The following is a 20,782-nucleotide window of genomic DNA, read 5'->3' on the forward strand; positions in this document are numbered from 1 at the left end:
ACCCACTTCCTGTGTCAACTGATATCAAGAATGGTTTAAGATTTTAAAACAAAAACAAGCACACTAAGGAGCCAGTGGGCGGGACAATATCTATTGTGAGCCCTGCACACATTTAAAGGCGAACCTTAAGGTAAAATTTCTTGCACTCACACACACGCATGTGTTCAGAATAATTTCGCCCAATACAATTGATGCAGCACAAAGATCTAGAGGAGAAAAGAGCAGATTAGCTTAAGAACAAATTTTATATAAATTGTACTTTGGGCATGGACATCTTTACTATCTGGAATACAGTCGGTAAATGTTAACTATAACATAAATGTCATAGTTAACATTTATGAGCAAAAATAGTGTCAACAGTGTATAGTGACATACAGGATCCACATTTACTGTTAAAGCATGGGCATAAATGTCACCTTTAGTCTTTCCATCAGCTGTGGAGCAGCATAAAGCAGCGTGTACCTTCCATGTGACAGCAGGACACCAGGGCCCACATTTAGCCTGTTATACAAGTAGCTTTTTTTCCCCAATGTGACTATAAAACAGACCCTTTCACTCACAGAAATGTATTTTAGATTATCAGATTTTTTTTTTTTATTAAGAATTGGTGATGCATGGGCCTCTTATGTAATTTCATGTAAGGAGTGCGTAAATTGGAAATATGGTCTAAAGCAGGGGACCCCAAACATGCGGGCCGTATGTGCCTCTAGGCTTGCTTTTATCTGGCCCTTGGGGCACTCCACTGATACGGGGCACTATCCCCCCACAGACACCAACAATGGGTCACCATTACACCCACAGACACCAACAATGGGTCACCATTACACCCACAGACACCAACAATGGGTCACCATTACACCCACAGACACCAACAATGGGTCACCATTACACCCACAGACACCAACGATGGGTCACCATTACACCCACAGACACAAATGATGGGGAACAATTTCTCCAATTATTTCTACAATTATGTACATTTTTTACCCTCATTTAGTAAACCAAACCAATGGCATATGCTTTGCTTACTTTTATCTGGCCCTTGGGGCACTCCACTGATACGAGGCACTATCCCTTCCACTGACACCAAAGACAGGGCACTATTCCTCCCATTGACATTAAATTATGGGGCACTATTCCTCCCACTGACATTAAATTATGGGGCACTATTCCTCCCACTGACATTAAATTATGGGGCACTATTCCTCCCACTGACATTAAATTATGGGGCACTATTCCTTCCACTGACATTAAGTTATGGGGCACTATTCCTTCCACTGACATTAAATTATGGGGCACTATTCCTTCCACTGACATTAAGTTATGGGGCACTATTCCTCCCATTGACATTAAGTTATGGGGCACTATTCCTTCCACTGACATTAAATTATGGGGCACTATTCCTTCCACTGACATTAAGTTATGGGGCACTATTCCTCCCACTGACATTAAATTATGGGGCACTATTCCTTCCACTGACAATTACGAGGTACTATTCCTTCCACTGACAATTACGAGGTACTATTCCTTCCACTGACATTAAATTACGGGGTACTATTCCGTCCGCTGAGATTAAATTATGGGGTACTATTCCGTCCACTGACAATCATGGGGTACTATTCCTTCCACTGACAATTATGGGGTACTATTCCTTCCGACAATTATGGGGTACTACTCCTTCCACTGACAATTATGGGGTACTACTCCTTCCACTGACACCAACGATGGAACACTATTCTTCCCACTGGCACCAATGATTGGGCACTATTCCTCCCACTGACACCAATGATTGGGGCACCATTCCTCCCACTGACACCAATGATTGGGGCACCATTCCTCCCACTGACACCAATGATTGGGGCACCATTCCTCCCACTGACACCAATGATTGGGGCACCATTCCTCCCACTGACACCAATGATTGGGGCACCATTCCTCCCACTGACACCAATGATTGGGGCACTATTCCTCCCACTGACACCAATTGTGTAAATTTTTTTACCTCCATTAAGTAAACCAAGCCCATGGCATTTTCTATTCCCACTGGCCACAGTCTGGCCCCCCTAAAGACTGAAGGACAGTAAACTGGCCATTTGTTTCAAAAGTTTGGAGACTCCTGGTCTACAGGAAATGCTCGCAAAAAAGGTTAAATCAATGCTCGGAAGAAGGTTCACCTTAACAGAAGAACACTGGTAAAGCTTGGGCACAGCAACATTATGCTTAACCAAAAAAACTCTCAACTAGTATAACTGGTTTAAAAAGAAGGCTGGTCAACCACGATGCGATAATTTGCTGTGTAAGATGACAATTCAACCATGATGCGATAATTTGCTTTATAGCTGGTATTAGGTTTTATAGTTGTAGGATTTATTAGATTCATGATTTCTGTCCACAAAAAATAAAACACTATCTTATCACAGAGTGTAAATTGTAGAAAGGTACATACAGGATACTATTAAACAGAACAATGAAAATTGAATTACCCTTGCTGACATACCTCTTCATCATCAAGAAAATCTTCATACCAATCCCATAAATCCGTAGGAGGCTGTGTGTATCTGTAGTGGACGAGAAGAAAAAAAAAAAAAACCACGTAAGGGAAGATACTGTAGTGTCATTTAACTTCAGACAGGGATGTGTAAATCCCAGAAGTGGATTGACAGAAATACAAATCCTTTTGTACTGAAAAACAACTTCTTATGCATTTCCACTGAATATTTAGGGGTTTCCCTGGATATCAGCTTTAGGAGTGAAGCAAGGATAAGGATGACAGCCCCATAGCTTGCATCTTCAAACCAATCACCTATAGCAGCTCCTGTATTTCTATGCTGCGAGGTAACCCTTAAGGCACTTTATCTGCTTCCGGACTGCACGGCTGCAATGGATCACATACATGTACAGTGGGGATCGACAGTTTGGGCACCCCAGCTAAAAATTTGTATTAATGTGCATAAAGAAGCCAAGGAAAGATGGAAAAATCTCCAAAAGGCATCAAATTACAGATTAGACATTCTTATAATATGTCAACAAAAGTTAGATTTTATTTCCATCATTTACACTTTCAAAATAACAGAAAACAAAAAAAATGGCATCTGCAAAAGTTTGGGCACCCTGCAGAGTTATTATCTTGTACTGCCCCCTTTGGCAAGTATCACAGCTTGTAAACGCTTTTTGTAGCCAGCCAAGAGTCTTTCAATTCTTGTTTGAGGTATCTTTGCCCATTCTTCCTTACAAAAGTCTTCCAGTTCTTTGAGATTTCTGGGCTGTCTGTCACGCACTGCTCTTTTAAGGTCTATCCATAGATTTTCAATTATGTCGAGGTCAGGAGATTGTGAAGGCCATGGCAAAACCTTCAGTTTACGCCTCTTGATGTAATCCCCCGTGGATTTCGAGGTGTGTTTAGGATCATTATCCATTTGTAGAAGCCATCCTCTCTTTAACTTCAGCTTTTTCACAGATGGCATCAAGTTACCATCCAAAATTTGCTGAAATTTTATTGAATCCATTTTTCCTTCTACTCGTGAGATGTTCCCTGTGCCACTGGCTGCAACACAACCCCAAAGCATGATTGATCCAACCCCATGCTTAACAGTTGGACAGAGGTTCTTTTCATTAAATTCTGTGCCCCTTCTTCTCCAAACGTACCTTTGCTCATTCCGGCCAAAATGTTCAATTTTAACCTCATCGGTCCACAGAACTTGTTTCCAAAGTGCATCAGGCTTGTCTATATGTTCATTTGCAAAGTTCAAACCATGATTTTTGTGGTGAGGACGTAGAAGAGGTTTTCTTCTGATGACTCTTCCATGAAGACCATATTTGTACAAGTATCTCTTTATAGTGGAATAGTGTACCACAACTCCAGTGTCTGCCAGATCTTTCTGGAGGGATCGTGCAGTCAAACGTGGGTTTTGAATTGTTTTTCTCACAATCCTGCGAGCTGTTCTGTCTGATATTTTTCTTGGTCTTCCAGATCTTGCTTTAACTTCCACTGTTCCTGATGACTGCCATTTCTTAATTACATTCCGAACAGAGGATATTGACATCTGAAAACGCTTTGCTATCTTCTTATAGCCTTCTCCAGCTTTGTTAGTGTCAACTTTTTTCAGTTTCAGTTTTCTAGACAACTGCTTAGAAGAACCCATGGTGCTGATTGTTGGGGCAAGGTCAGATGAGTCTGGGCATTTAAAACCTTTGAGATTGACATCACCTGGTCTTCCCAGACGATGATTGAGAACAATCCATGACACTGGCAGGTCTCAGCTTTGCAAAGGTGGCAGTGCATGCTATAAATTCTGCAGGGTGCCCAAACTTTTGCAGACGCCATTTTTTTGTTTTCTGTTATTTTGAAAGTGTAAATGATGGAAATAAAATCTAACTTTTGTTGACATATTATAAGAATGTCTAATCTGTAATTTGATGCCTTTTGGAGATTTTTCCATCTTTCCTTGGCTTTTTTATGCACATTAATACAAATTTTTAGCTGGGGTGCCCAAATTTTCGATCCCCACTGTACATGGTCCAGCATTTCCAGGTATAGGGCCGTGCCCCCCCGCGCGATCTGTGCTGTCATTTGGTACAGCAGAAGTTGGTCAGCAGCACCTACAAATCACAGCAAGGAGCCCTGTGTTTACTAACACAGGGCTCTGTATACTGAACAGCCACATCTATTAGTAAAAACAGTACATAATACACACATTACACATTGTTAGGCACATTGTTATCCCTTTGATTGCCCCCTAGATGTTAACCCCTTCCTAGCCAGTGTCAACAGTACAGTGACTGTGTACAGCATTAGCACTGATCACTGTATTAGTGTCAATCTTGATATCAGCTAGTTTGTGTCCCTCTCAGCCAGCGTCGGATCACCACACTATATAAGTTGCGAATCACCGCTATTACCAGTATAGCATCATAGCTGCTTAAATTCCAGTATATATACACACACACCATAGTTTGTAGATGCTATAACTTTCACGCATGCCAATTAATATACACTTATTGGAATTTTTTTTTAAACCAGATATGTAAACAGAATAGTTTGGCCTAAATTTATGAAGAGATGTGATTTTTTTTTTAATTGGTATGTTTTATAACAGAATTTAGAAAAGATTTTTTTTCCCCAAAAAATTTTCAGTCTTTTTTTTTATTTATATAATAAAAAAAAAAAAAAAAAAAAAAAAAACCACCACCAAAAGAAAGCTCCATTTGTGTAAAAAAAATGACACACATTTTATTTGCATGACTGCGAAACTGCCAATTTCAGTAGTGCAGTGAATAGCGAAAAAAGCCTTGACCATGAAGAGGGTAAAACCTTCCAGAGCTTAAGTGGTTAAAAAAAAAAAAAAAAAAAAAAAGGACTAGCAGACCTCTTTTGAAGCTGTACTTGCCCTCTGCTGGGGGAAGTCTCTATACGTAATAAATTAAAAGCACACTCTTGTATTTAAAAAATTGTGAATAGCAATCCAGGGGAAGGCACTCCACTAATGGCTCCTCTCCAGGTAAGATCAAGTGTAGCACCAATCTCTCATATGAGACATAAAATAGATCCTCCCATAGGGTAGTAAGTTTATTTGTAAAGTAGGGACAACAACAAAGATAATCAACTCACATAGCAGCAGTATCCAGTTCAAACCCCATGCTTTCGGATGAGGGAACGAATGTATGGGTGTACAACAGGGTGTACAGGTGTACCAAGATGGCCGCTACACCAGAAGTGTGTCACTACGTCAGGCCGACGCGTTGCGTCACAAATACCATGTGACTTCCTCAGGGCTCTGAGGAAGTCACATGGTATTGTCATGCAACGCGTCGGCCTGACGTGGTGACACACTTCCGGCGTAGCGGCCATCTTGGTACACCTGTACACCCTGTTGTACACCCATACATTCGTTCCCTCATCCGAAACCATGGGGCTTGAACTGGATACTGCTGCTATGCGAGTTGATGATCTTTGTTGTTGTCCCTACTTTACAAATAAACTTACTACACTATGGGAGGATCTATTTTATGGCTCATGAGAGATTGGTGCTACACTTGATCTTACCTGGAGAGGAGCCATTAGTGGAGTGCTGACCCCTGAGGTATTTGAGTGCGACAAGGAGCGACCATTTGGAGTGAAACCAGGCTTGGAGGATCCGGGAGAAGGATCCATTAAAGCGTTTTGACCCGCAAGGGTCAAAGTGATAAGGTGAGAGGCTTATCCAGATGGTGGTCGGATTGTCATATCCACTTGCACACAAATACCAGCACGAGTGTGTGTGTGTCATCTAAATGTTACCATCAGCATATACTGGACTTTAAGAGCACTGATTAAGTTGTCTTTATATTGTGGTTTCACTACACTATATGCACGTGTGATTTTATATATATTATTTACACTGAATGGATTTGTACAGAAAGACATATATGCTTTTCACGTCTTAGGTTATTATAATTAATTTTGAAGGTTGTAATCAATCAGCACTAATTGTTTTCAATCATCATCACCATCACAGTTTGAGTGTATTTTTGTGTTCACATATAATTTGTTTGGATTCTTGCATGAGATCACTTGGTTAAACAGTTGATTTGACATTTTTTCACTAATTGATACACTTGGTATATATATTTATATGCACTTATTTATTATGTGAGTAGCGCTACATTTTTTTATCTTATATGTGTATGGTAATCATTGGTATATGATTTAATGTTAGCTGCTTCTCTTCTCTTTGTATAGAGTTGAACACTTGTGAGCGCAGGAGGTTCACACCATTATTATTAATCCAGGGGAAGGATATGGTCCTTAGGTTCAGTTCACATTTGTGCAGTATGTTTTAAGCGCAATTTACATTCATGACAGCACATCAAAGATGTAGCAAGCAGGACTTAACTAACCGCACCTAAAAAACACAGGTGTGTCTTAAGGTCATCTCAGCACCCTAGGCTATATAGCGTTCACAGAAGTTGTCAACAGAAAAAAGTGAAGCATTTTTTTTTTTTTTTTAGACAAGGATAGAATGCTGTGGGGATAGAATGCCTTGCTCAGGAGATGTTTGGCACTGGACAGATTTTCAGGCAGCTCTCCAAGAAGTGATGAACGTAGTATGGCATTCGTCCTGTGTAGACTGATGTTTTTTAAAGGAAAATGCCAGAAAATTATTTTATTAAAAAAAAAAAAAAAGTCACATTTAGTCACAACCAGCACATGTCAGGAGCGCGAAAGGTCACCCTACATCAGGGCTACAAAAAAATAACACATACATAAGTATAGATATCAACCCAGAAGGCAATAACTATAATAGATGTTTTAAGAGATGATCTTTGTATAAATTGTAATCACTCCTCTATTGAGATTGTACTACTATACTAGTAAAGGCCTAAAAATACAGCTAATAAAAAATGGATATAGAGCACATATTAAGCAAATAAACATGAAATAGAACAAGTATTTAACATTTAATTTGTCGAATGTGATCTATATAATTATCACTCTAATGAGAATATTAGACTACTATATTAAGAATATCTCAATGCATCCAGTAGTTATTATCTACTAGGTAGCTATAATGAAGGGGGACCCTTTGAAACTCTGAAACATGATGGCTGAAACAAACTGACTCTCAGCAAATCAAATTTCTGAACTTAACAAAATGTGTCTTCCGTTTGTCTCACTTTATACCAAATTGTTATTGCAGTGTTCTCACTAGGTAAATTCACACTCTCCATTTGCACTGGTGACCACTGTCACAGTGACTGAAAATCTGAGTTGTTACCAGAACAGGAAGATAAAGAACATCTATGAATTAGGACACTGTTGTGGTGGTAAGCAGGGATCCTTGTTCATTATGGAGAGATTTCCTACCACTTCTTGTTGTGTCTACGGGGTGAGAAGTAAAGAAAAATCTTCCTAATGGAAAGGAGCCATTGATAGCTAGGCAAGTATGGAAACTACTTACCTTATATACATGAAACCAAGTGCTCTGATATATGGGGAGTCTGTATGTGTGATGAGACCCATTACTTGTTTTCTTGTCAACTTCAATGTGAACAGCTTATACAGCAGACAGAAGGCAGTTGATACAATACCTCCAGTCCCAACCCCACGGACCTATGAGGGTAAAAAGAATAACCACTTATCAATAAAAAGCATACAAATGTTCTTCCCTTCAAAATTCCCCAACATGAGAAAATTCCAATGTTATTGTCAAGTAAATAAAAGCTAGTGCCTCTAAAATAACTTTCCTACTGCTTGCATGATTTATGCAAAGGGTCCAACTTTTTACTATGGGAAACACGGTCTTCTTTTAGGAGTCTAGATGCTTGAGGGTCCTTACACATTAATAGATAAATGAAGCATGACATTGATCATTGACATGAAATAGCAGCTGCAGTTTCTGCAGTGCACAGGCTGATCCTTCACAGGGAAGGAATGCATTTTCGAATGAGTCCTACAGTTGACTAGTTACCAAAGAAATACTGAAAGTCAATGTGTATAAAATGCATAGAAGGCAACAACACTTCAAATTCTGTGAACAAGAATATTTAAAATCCTCATTCTTAGTGAGGCCTTAAAGGGCAACAGAGCACCATAAAGTCTATATTTTCATTTAACTGGACAATAAATACTGAGAATGTAACCATTTTTGTTCATCCCTGCAGTTTACTTTACATGGATAGACAAAACACGATTCTGAAAAGAATTAGATTTGACACATTAACCAGCTAGCTTCAGGGATTGTATAGGATCTTTCATATTTAACCTAAAGCAATGTGAAAGAGGGGCTGAGGACACCGATCTGAAGACAGTTTTGAGAAGGGGGCTGCACACTGTAATTTGTGGGTGCAAGCCTGAGACCTGCAATGTTGCAGAGTACAGTATTATGGGGGCCTGGGAACTGTAATGTAGGGGTTTTATATCAAGGGAGTGTGAGAACAATACCGAAAGGAGTGGAGAGGAGTGATGTGAAGGGGGAGGGGAGGACACTGCTGTGAAGGGGGGGGAATCATGATGTGATGATTCGGGAACTGTGGCAAAAGACCTCCCTGACCCTTTTTTTTTTTTAACATTGCGCTGCACCAAGCCACATTGTGATGTGGCAACATGTGGTATGCCAAATGCGAAAATGCACTACCGCTGCTGATGTATGGGGGTGCCACCCCTGCATGTCTGCTAAAGTGCAGTCCGCTCCTCTGTGGGTCGGAGGGAAGATGTGATGGGAAGGATCTGAGCCACTGTGCAAAAATGCAATACAGACCTCTTCTGGAAGAAAAGGTTATTGATTGGACCTCCGTGAATTTTAATTAATTACCTGTGCTATAGAAGATGCTCTTCACAGCACCTGCCCAGTTTTTATGGTTTTAAGTAGTCTCTCAAAAGGAGTCCCAGACTGTTCCTGTAATAAAAAGCAGCTCTGGTTGCAATACTCACCTCCTTCCCGGAGCTGTCCCTTGCAAGATGCCCTCATCCCTCTGAGTTGAATACCTGCCCAGTGTAATGATGCATTAAGCAGCATGGACATCATTGCCACAGTCTGCAACACTGAGGACCTCCTGCCACCAATATATGATCAGAAGATGGCCTTGCATGTAAAGGACATCTGTGACCAGCCTGAAGACTGATCTTGTAGGAGCCCCTAACCTACTCATCCAACCCCCCCCCATAATTTATTATTGAGGTGAAAAAAAAAAAAAAAAAAAAAAGAAGGGGAGGGAGGGAAACACTTGGCCTTCTATTTTATATTTTCTTTATATATACTTTTTTTCCCACCAGGTGGGAGATCTATAGGATAAGCAAAAGTTTCATACCGGGAAAGTTGGCTTTAAATAAGGAAAGTATTAAGGTTCCGTTGTGATCTTGTTTAGTGGTAATGAGTGTTCCTGCTTGTGACTTAAGTGTTTCCGTGTGTTGTGCATAGGGCAGCCCATTCACTTCAATGGGCTGCTCTACGCGCTTTTGTCACTCAACAAGTTCCTACTCTGAAGTACCCATGATTTTTAAAGGCGCATTTTTCATCACAGCGAAAAAAAAAAAAAAAAAACTGCACCGCATTTGGGGTGTCATCAAGAATTATAGCACCTAAATGCTGTCTTACTGCGATTTGGAATGGTGGCCAGAACTGCGTTGATTCTGTCAGCGATTTCAAACCATTAAAGTGTTACTAAACCCCAGACCCTGCATCCACTATATCCGTTCTCAAACAGTAAACAGGACATGGAAGTGAAATTATTTTAGTAAATATAAACTGCTAAATATTATATAAATATCCTCCTGCGCTCCATAGAGTTACTTAAACAGAGCAAGCTGCTATCATCTAAATCCTATACCTTGGGATCCGAAAAACCACATAAAAAAATGGATGAAGCGCTCAGCCTTGAAGGTGCTACACTAATTAACCTAATAAAAATACAGAATATAAAATATATAACAAATAAGGATAAAGTGACTAGTGCATAAATCCAACACAAATGTGCAAACAAGCAGAAAAACAGCCAGTCTGCCACCAAGAGGCTAAAATTGGTACAAAATGTGCACACGCTCGTGTATGCAAAGTGACAAGTGCTCACAAACCACATATATATATGTTTAATACAACCTAAAATATATTTTAAATGTGCACACAGTGATCACTAAATAAAGTGACAAGTGTTGAAAATCAATCAATATAAAAATACAATATATAATAAAGTGCAAAATGCATGCTAACACTCTCCTGTGATATGAATAAATATATATAAAAAAGTGTTCCTTCTTCCTCCACTTCAAATCTGTGCTCTTATCAGTGTCACTCTAGTGCTTAAATCCTCCAGTGGCTAGAGTGCCTCCTCACCTCCTTCACTCGACCCCTAGGGGCCACAAATCATATAGTGATGTTCCACACAGATTGGACTCTCAATCATCAAGATAAACCTTTGTCCCAATGGCTCCACAACAACTCCTCTACCACATCGATATCCACTAAACCATTTAATTAGGAATGGGAAGACTCCCCAATGAAATTTCAGAGCCATGGAAGGATAAACAAAAAGAAAAACTTCCATAGTGCAATATGCTTGTTTATTAGATGTAAAAGCCAAATAAACCACTCGCATGCTCCAAGTACAAATCAGGCGATTTCCCATATGTTATGGGTGTACTGAGGGAATTAAAATGGCAAAAAAACCAGAAGATCCGTCACCAGATCGTGATTCTGAAGAAGCCACGTGGCAGTGGTGTAACGCGTGGAGCGCATTGACGTCATTTCCGGGTGGAGCTCGGTGACGTATTTCCGGTGACGGACTTCCGTTTTTTTCGCCATTTTAATTCCCTCAGTACACCCATAACATATGGGAAATCGCCTGATTTGTACTTGGAGCATGCGAGTGGTTTATTTGGCTTTTACATCTAATAAACAAGCATATTGCACTATGGAAGTTTTTTCTTTTTGTTTATCCTTCCATGGCTCTGAAATTTCATTGGTGAGTCTTCCCATTCCTAATTAAATGGTTGAGTGGATATCGATGTGGTAGAGGAGTTGTTGTGGAGCCATTGGGACAAAGGTTTATCTTGATGACTGAGAGTCCAATCGGTGTGGGACTGAGAGTCCAATCGGTGTGGAACATCACTATATGATTTGTGGCCCCTAGGGGTCGAGTGAAGGAGGTGAGGAGGCACTCTAGCCACTGGAGGATTTAAGCACTAGAGTGACACTTTGATTAGAGCACAGATTTGAAGTGGAGGAAGAAAAAACACTTTTTTATATATATTTATTCATATCACAGGAGAGTGTTAGCATGCATTTTGCACTTTATTATATATTGTATTTTTATATTGATTGATTTTCAACACTTGCCACTTTATTTAGTGATTGTTCACTGTGTGCACATTTAAAATATATTTTAGGTTGTATTAAACATATATATGTGGTTTGTGAGCACTTGTCACTTTGTATACACGGAGTGTGTGCACATTTTGTACCAATTTTAGCCTCTTGGTGGCAGACTGGCTGTTTTTCTGCTTATTTGTATTGGATTTATGCACTAGTCACTTTATCCTTATTTGTTATATATTTTATATTATGTATTTTTATTAGGTTAATTAGTGTAGCACCTTCAAGGCTGAGCGCTTCATCCAATTTTTAAAAATAAACTACTAAATACCTTTTCTCATCAGAAGTCAGAACAGTCTTGTGACTTCTATGTCCAGCCCATCACTAGCTAAAGTTTGTAGGAGGAGTTTTATTTCTGCTCTAGGAGGATGGAAATCCCCTGATCTCTGTCTGGACAGTGCTGATTGGCCCTGTGCTAATCACATGCACTCTCCCAAGAAAAAAAAAACCTCTCTAGCAATACGCAGCAAACTGAGCATGTGCATGCCTATGGTTTAGTCTAGAGATAAGAGGGGAAAAAGGGGAGGAACAGAGAAGAAAGGATCCAAACAGCCTTTTTACACAATGCAGAGGGTTAACTCCTTAGGTTTCACAGTGAGTATAACAAGTATGCTTTTTTGCATATACAGACTGATTTTACTGTTGTGGGTTTAGTTACTTTTTAAGTATGAATAAGGCCTTAAAAAAGGAATTTATTAGATCTGTGGGGTAAAGCAGAAATTCCCCTCTCCCACCTCTGTATAATAATGGTCAGCCCATGTATAAATAAAAACTAATTTTTCTTTTTTTAAATATAATAACACCTTTTGCATGATCTCTAAAGTGTTTGCTTGAGATATGTACACTTTACATAATACAGGGAAAAAAACAAAAAGCACACAAACCCCCCTCCACCCAGCAGCAATCAAAATATTTATTTCACACCACAGGAGACTTCTGTTATTTACTTCATCTTGGAGGCAATTAAATCAAAATGAGGAGGCACGTACTTGTACTTACCCCTCCGCACATCCCTGTCTGCCCAGCAGTTTTTCGACTGCCCTTCTCCCATGGTTCAATGTGAGTTACCTAACACAGGAAATGCATGGTGTTACTTCTTACAACATTTGCAAAAAACACAAGCATTGTCTTTGTTAAATAAAGAACATATACAGAAGGTGTTTTGCATATATAAACCTATCTATGCACTCCCTAATGAGCTGCATATAGAAATGGGTTTCATAGAGAGTTTGCCAAATCTCAGCTAAAGGATTGAGTCCACAGGCTGTATAGTGACATACCGGAGCCATTTCCATTTTGGAGTTTGCTGTACATCCTAAAACATAATTCATATACAAAAGTATACAAGTGAGTATATTTAATATTGTATAGCAAAGCGCAGAACCATTTCCTACTTGGAACATAAAACTTTCTGATCATCTCTCACATAGTAACAAAAAAGTTATTTTGCATTGATAACTAATCAGAGCTTGTGCTGGTTACCTTATTATAGTGCCTCGTATCCTTGGCTCCTTTTTGTGGAGTGGAGGGCTCACAGAAAGCCCACAAAATTTCTACTAGACTCCCGCTCTCTCCATAAAGAGTACCTGTCACTGGCATTGCTGTCGCAAGGGATGTTCACATTCCTTGTGACAGCAAAAAAAGTAATCACAATTTATTTAAAAAAAAAAAAACAGTGTAAAAAAAATTTAAAGTGCTCACACGCAGTGGCGAATGCGTGCATCAGTCCTGCACGCAAATGTAAACAGTAATCGTAACTGGTAACTGGTAGTCATTTAAAACGTCGCCTATGGATAATTTAAAAAAAAAAAAAAACACATTTCATAATAATAGTACCCATTTACTCGGGGGGGGGGTAACATCTTTTATATTTTACCGTACAATATAATACCAGATTGTGTTTCTGTTAACTAAAATTCATTAATGGATGTTTTTCCAATAAAATTGTGTTTGAAAAATACTTTGTTAAATAAAAAATTGCCAAATCCATAATTTTATTTTCTAGGGCATTTGCTTAAAAAAAAAAATATTACATTATATATATATATATATATATATATAATGTGGGGAGAGGGGTTCTAAGTAATTTTCTAATAAAAAAAATGTTTTTACATGTAGGAGAGAAGTGTCAGAATAGGTTTGGTAAGCAAGTGGTTAAGATTCTCCTTCACTTTCTGTGCGGTAAAACTTTGTCATCAGGACAGGATGTAAGGGTAACGCTGGCCATGCACTAGTACAATTTTTTTCTAAAGTTTTTGTTTTAAGCATGTTTGATTTTTTAAGCGTTAGTGGGGTCAAATCGAGTAATGAGATTAGAAGGAGCAGGATGAAAACTTTTTCCTGAATTTCTAAGAGTGAATGTGGTTTTTGTTCAAGAAAATCCATTCACTCCAAAAAATAGCGTTGAAGCAAATGTGTTTTAACATACTTTTGAACGACATTCATCAAGTCATTGAATGTAGTGATGAGAATCTTGGTACAAACGTTGGTATGAATATTCCTTCAGAAATGTACTAGGGTAAACACCATACACCTCACCCCCACCGGTCCCCGCTGTACTTCGCTCCATGGCTGCTGAACTGTCAGTGCCCATGCAGCAGACCATGGTTTTGAATTCCCCCCATTTTCTCCGTGCATAGCTTCTGGGTCAAATCAGAACGGACCTATCAGAATCACTCTGATCCATCCCAGAAGTGCTGCACAGAGAAGAGGGAGAAGAACAGGGAATTTCAAATCATCAGACTGCTGGACTGACTAAGTGGGCACTGACAGCTCAGCACCCATGGAGGCAAGTACAGCAGAGACTGGGGTCAGGGGATGGGGAGGGTGTACAGTGTTAGTTTACCTTTTATTTTTTTCTGAAAAAGGTAAACAGTTTACAGAGGTTCTAACCTATCCCCAGCCTATCCAAAATTAGAAAAAAATGTTTTGGCTGTATATACATACAGTATATGCATAAGATTTACATCACTCTGATCTCTTTTACATGTTTACTCATTCAAATATATTTATATACACATACATACATATAAACACAATTTATACATACATACATATAAACACAATTTATACATACATTGTAGAATTAATAAGTTATAAATTTCATAGACAATTATTCTGGGAAAAACAGTGAATATAATACATTTTAATGGTAATACAGTCATATTTTCTGAGTGCCATGGAAACCGATCTGTTGTTTCCCATCTGTTGCTTGAATGTGGGTGTCATACACCTCACAATCAATAATAAATGAGTCATTTTGTTATAAAGATGACACAAATGTAGTCATTATTAATCTGTCAAAATTGTAGTGCCTTTGAGATTCTTCAATTTAATACTTAATTTATGTAGAGGTTTTTGCAGGTTTCTTACCATTATACTTGCACGTAATGATAATTGTAGAGATTACGATAAAATTTCCTACAAAGCAGACTATATCCAATAACAGAATATTGGCAATAAGTATATTAAAGGATTATCAGAAATAAACTAAATGGTACTAAGGGGTCATTGAGGAACATTTGGGTTTATAAAGTAGACTTCATGCATGACAGTCTCAGGCAGACGTCTGTTTTGGCACAAAACCCAACGTATGCTGCCCTCTGACAGTTGTGGTCTGCTGTAGTGCAACCCCACTACTCTGCAGTCAAGAAATATATGTATCAAATGACATGTCATACATCTATCAATTTCCAGGATACCAAAATCTTTTGCCGCAAGAAATGCATAGGCAAGAAACGTGGACACGGAGACAGCTCAAGAGCAAACACGCACGAGCGGCCTCAGAGCAAGCAGCTTGCTATGGGGGCACTCAGAAGGGAAGGAGACCTGGCAGAGAACCAAAGAAGAGGATCGAGACTGCTCTGTTCAACACCCTTGCACAGAGCAGGTAAGTATGACATGTTTGTTAATTAGAAAAAGAAAATGCAATTAATATTACTTTTAAAGTACTGTTGTCATGAAATAACTGTATGGGCTGACATTGCTAATCTTAAAGCAGAACTAAAGTAAAAAAATAGTGAGTAAGCAGGCTCTTTATTGCAATAAAACAAACTTACTTGCCTGTTTGCAAGCTTCTGTAGAAAGTACACTGAGATGTGCATGGGCAGCTCAACATTCATTCTCTGCACACCTCAGACCTGGAATGAATGAAACCCCATGCACAGGCGTAAGAGTTGCTTCCTTCCCCGTTGACCAATCAAGACACTCAAAGCACCAGCATTTGGAAAGGATGTTGGCACCAGCAAGGGCAGGTGAGTATTTGTGGACTTTGATTCCGCTTTAACAAGCCATGCCAAGAAAATGAATATGAAAGCTGGAAATATTTTTCCCCATACTTAAGCTCCAAGGAGCAGGGCCCTCCTAACCCTCTTGTATTGAACTGTATTGTTGCTGTATTGTCTCCCTTTATATTGTAAAGTGCTGAACAAACTGTTGGCACTCTATAAATCCTGTATAATAATAATAATACTTGTTCCAAGTTAAAAATACAAGTAATGAAGACAAAACCTCAGCAGTGAAACAAAGAATATGATTTTTGGGAAAGGTCAGCAGCAGCAGTCCACATATTTTCTCATGATACAGTTACATTAGCAAAATGAGCCCCAATGACTTCTTTTAGCAAGGTTTCCTGCTAAAAACTCTGCCTAGTAAAAAGACACCCTATCTGCATATGTATGGTGGCCAAACACTTATAGTACATCCTGACTCTGCCTGGGATGAACATGGTAAACTAACTTTACAATTCTCCTATCAACTTTGGTAGCAGAGGTTTTCTGGTCCACCACAGGCTATCATATCATACACACATGACCAAATTGTTACAAAATTATGTTCCACTGAACTTAGGTTTGACTTTAGATTTAGATGGGGTGGTGAGAACCACTGTCAGGTTTCCATTGTTATCGGTGTGCCAATTAGGGATATTCACTCTTATGCAGGCCAGAAACCGGTCATTTATCGGCCGAATTTTCATCTGCAAGAAAAATTGGGCAATAATCATGCTGTTAGTGGGGCCAGCCTGTTGGCCGTTTTTTGCGGATCTCCTCATTTATTTTTATCGGTCATGCTGGCCGTTTTTCGTGGACATGGGTGGCAGCATCAGCAACGGGGGGGCGGGGGTCGACCGATTTTTCGTTTGTCGGCCAATAAACGGCCCGTTTATGGCATGCCTTAAGCCGCCCATGCCTGGCGTGATTTTCTTTCCTCCAACCACTGGTCAGTGTTGATTAGGGAATCCCTCCCATGGAGTCATTGTGTTCTCTGCCAGGAGTGGGATGTGGTCAGTCATCAGCCGCTAGAAAAACACAGTGATTACTGCTACTGGCTATAATAGCCACTAGCAATATTCACAGGTAAAATCCAACAGGCTGGTTGCACCCAAATTGATCGATGGATCAACTTAGATACATTCAGCCTGCCTATACATGGTTCGAATCTTAGCTGGTTCCTGCAGAACCTGCCGAGATTCAAACCGTCTATGGAAGGCTTTATTGTCCCAATTACCAATGTCATCAGTAATGCAAATGAAGGTACATCTAAAACTTTGAGCTGCCGCTATAACAAGAGGAGAGGGAAAATCCTCCAATGAGACACTTGTCCCTGTTGACAACGGTAAGAGGGAATTTCCCTCACACTGAAAAGATATCCTCTTACTACCTGTTGAATCCATAGGACAGAAAGTGAAGTTAAATTGTCCTAATGAGACAAAGATGAAAAAAACAAACAAAAAAAAAGTGGTTTTAACCCTCCCTACTCTTATCCACAGTGGGGGAAAAAGGTTTTGGCTTTAAATATACTTTAAGCAGCACCTGTCAAGTAACCTATTTCAATATTTAAGTGCTAGGGACTGAGTATATTCAAACAGCTTGGGAGGTGAAAGAGGATGTTCCTTATACAGCTATTGCAGCGCCATGCCACCAGATATAAGGGCCACTACTCCAGAAGACTGAAGATACAGAGGAGCAGAAATGTCTCAGTCATGGGTGGTGAATATTATTTCTCCTACTAAGCAGAAATAATCACATAGGATTGTGAAGCCAGCCAGTGTAGCCCAACATGCTGTTGACTACTAGTCCCAACAAGTCTCCTAATTCTCTCTGATGCTGTTTGCACCATCGTCTTCTCAGCTCTGAGACCACTGTCTTATGTGAAAACGTTTACAGTAAGAATCAAGCCAATGGACACCAAGTTTGTATCAATTCACCACTTGCTGACCGTGCTATAGCCAAATGGCTGCTACAGTGCGGTCATCTGGTTCTGGGAGGGCATCAGATCACATCCTCCCAGAAGCACAGCCGCTGCGAAGCACACTCTATGCTCTCTCGATAAGCTTAACCACTTGAGCTTCTTCAGCTATGACACGGTAAAGGGACAATCTCAGCAGCCTCTTACCACGTGATCAGCTGTGTCCAATTACAGCTGATCACCATGTCATGACACTGTCATAATGCAAGGAAAGTACTGCAGATAACCGGCAAGTGTGAAAGGAGACGTCTACACTGATAATCAGGGAACAGATTATCAATGCCGCCGTTAAATGCCAATCTGTGCCCAGCAGTGCTGCCAGTCAGTGACAGCTTCATCAGTGCCTCCTATCAGTGTAGCCTCATCAATGCACATCAGTGAAGGATAAAAATTACCGATTTGCAAAATTTTACAATAAAAAGAAAAAAAAAACACCTTTATTTTTCTTCAAACTTTTTCATTTGTTTAGTAGAAAATAAAACACCCAGTGTTAAATACCACCAAAAGAAAGCTCTATTTGTGTGAAAAAAAATGATAAAAATTTAATATGGGTACAGTGTTGCATGACCACACAATTGTCAAAGTATGAAGTCATTCAGCACTGACAGCTGAAAATTGGTCTGGGCACAAAGGGGGTATAAGTGCCTGGTAGGCAAGTGGTTAAAGAGCACCTGTCATTTTAGATCCATCATGGCAGCGCCTGTTAGCAGGCATCCACTCACCTGCTGCCACCACATCCCTCATCTTGTGTCACTGCCACATCACCAGCGGGTCAGAGGAGGAGCCGCTGTGGGACAGAGACAACAGCTGCTCTTTAAAAATTATGATTTAAATCAAATCCACCCTGTTGCACGCCACACTTTAAGTTGCTGATCACCGTCATTTCTAGTATAGCATCTATGGCTGCATAAATTCCTTTTATTATTACACAGGATTTATATAGCGCCAACAGTTTTCCCAGTGCTTTACAATATAACGGGAGACAATACAGCAACAATACAGTTCAATACAAGAGGGTTAGGAGGGCCCTTATATATGCACCACTGTTTGTAGACACTGTACCTTTCAGACAGACCAATTAATACACACTTACTGTTTTTTTTTGTTACCATAGCAGAGTACACTTTGGTCTACATTTATGAAGAAATTTGACTTTACTGGATATGCTTTAAAAAGAAAGTGAAAATATCTTTTTTTAATTTTTGTTAATATAATAAAATCTAAAAGACCCAGAGGTGATCAAAGACTACCAAAAGAATGCTCTATTTGTGTGAAAACAAATGATAAAAATTTAATATGGGTACAGTGTTGCATGACCACACAATTGCTAGTTAAAGTAGCACAGTGTTGAATAGCAAAAAAAACCACGGTCATGGCGGGGGGGGGGGGGGGGGACGGACACTTTCTGGAGCTCAAGCTCACCATCTGATAATATAATCTACTTTAGAGATTAGCATCCAATCAGGCAGTCTCTTGCACTACATACAGTAGCTGATGGGAGATGTAAGGAAACTGCACAAGCAGACTGAAAGTGTATAATCAGCCGGAAGGTGACCATACACTATACAATCTCAGTTCACCACATAACATCATTTATATAGTGCATGCTGGCCTGTCTGAGGTGATACAATTGAATGAAATAGATTTGTCCTCATATTACATTTTTGTAAATCTAAAGAGAATTGTACAATCTGATTGTGTAGTGTGTGGGCAGTCTAAGGTCGGTGGTATGAAAGCCCTGTGTTCATTCCCCAAATACCCCACCAGCTTGTCCCTCCTGGCATGAAGGCGGTAAAGTGATCTTTTGATGATGGCTTCCTGTTCATTCCTGATGCTGAATGGATATCTGGCCTCAACCTTCAACCATGAGGCCCACAGTGATCCCCAACATACATCCCAGCCAGTCCCACCCTGGGAGCCGACCCCCCTTCCTCTCCTGAGGCCTCACCTTAAAGTAGATTTCATCCACCACCTCATGGTACGTCTTCAGTTCATACAGCTGCACCTTGAAGTATGGCGAGGACAAGATGTTGGTGAGGATCATGGGGTTCAGGTTCATAGTCTTCTCATTGCCCCACAGCGGCAGCACATTCCCAGGCTTCCCTGAAGGTGCCGGCTTACTCCCACCGCCGCTCGTTTGAGTGGGTTGCGGGGTCCCGGCCAGGGCCGCCGCGCTGTTATTCGCCATTTCAAACCTAAGCAAATATGGCTGCCGCCTCACCGGAGAAAAGGAAATGACGTAAGGCGAGAAGAGGGAAAAAGAAAAAAAGCGGAAGAAAAGAGAGAGAACTGGCCTGCCGAGGCAACAAATCTTCGCGTCTGATACTGCCAATGACTCACAGAGCCTGCCTATCCTGGCCAATCGTCAGTAGTGTATTTCATAGCCAATGGATAGGCTCAGTCAGCTCCTTTACGTAATGTTTGGAGCGTGGCTTTTTTTTATACGTCTTTTGAAAGACACATCTTTATTTAAAATTTATGCCGGCAGCGAGCAGTGTAAGTAAAAGTATGCGTGTTCTTATAACACTGCTTGTGAGACGTTGAAAGGTAACTCCGAAATTCCCATTTGTGGAAGCTGGTGTCCTAGTGTATGTCCATGTTTACCTTGTTAGTGTTCATATAGATGTCAAATCAAAAGCCTTTTTTAATTGTCAAGTAGTTAGTGGAACCAAAATGTGCATTTTAAAATG

At 40.0% G+C, this 20,782-nt stretch overlaps 1 protein-coding gene across 1 annotated transcript in view; it reads right to left on the minus strand.

The window, feature by feature from the left end:
• PRPF38B (pre-mRNA processing factor 38B) overlaps positions 1-20,311 on the minus strand; it is a 30,284-nt gene extending 9,973 nt beyond the window's left edge. Inside the window, exons 1-4 of the mRNA XM_089691272.1 lie at positions 20,041-20,311; positions 12,846-12,914; positions 7,938-8,089; positions 2,498-2,558 (exon numbers count right to left, since the gene is read on the minus strand). Coding sequence (XP_089547398.1) covers positions 2,498-2,558; positions 7,938-8,089; positions 12,846-12,914; positions 20,041-20,280 — 522 coding nt within the window. The 5' untranslated portion in view covers positions 20,281-20,311. The remainder of the gene's footprint in view (positions 1-2,497; positions 2,559-7,937; positions 8,090-12,845; positions 12,915-20,040) is intronic.
• Positions 20,312-20,782: the final 471 nt, after the last annotated feature.

The sequence above is a fragment of the Staurois parvus genome, unplaced genomic scaffold, assembly GCF_062004578.1.
Source record: "Staurois parvus isolate SC_StPar_1 unplaced genomic scaffold, SC_StPar_1.0 ptg000560l, whole genome shotgun sequence".
NCBI lineage: Eukaryota > Metazoa > Chordata > Amphibia > Anura > Ranidae > Staurois > Staurois parvus.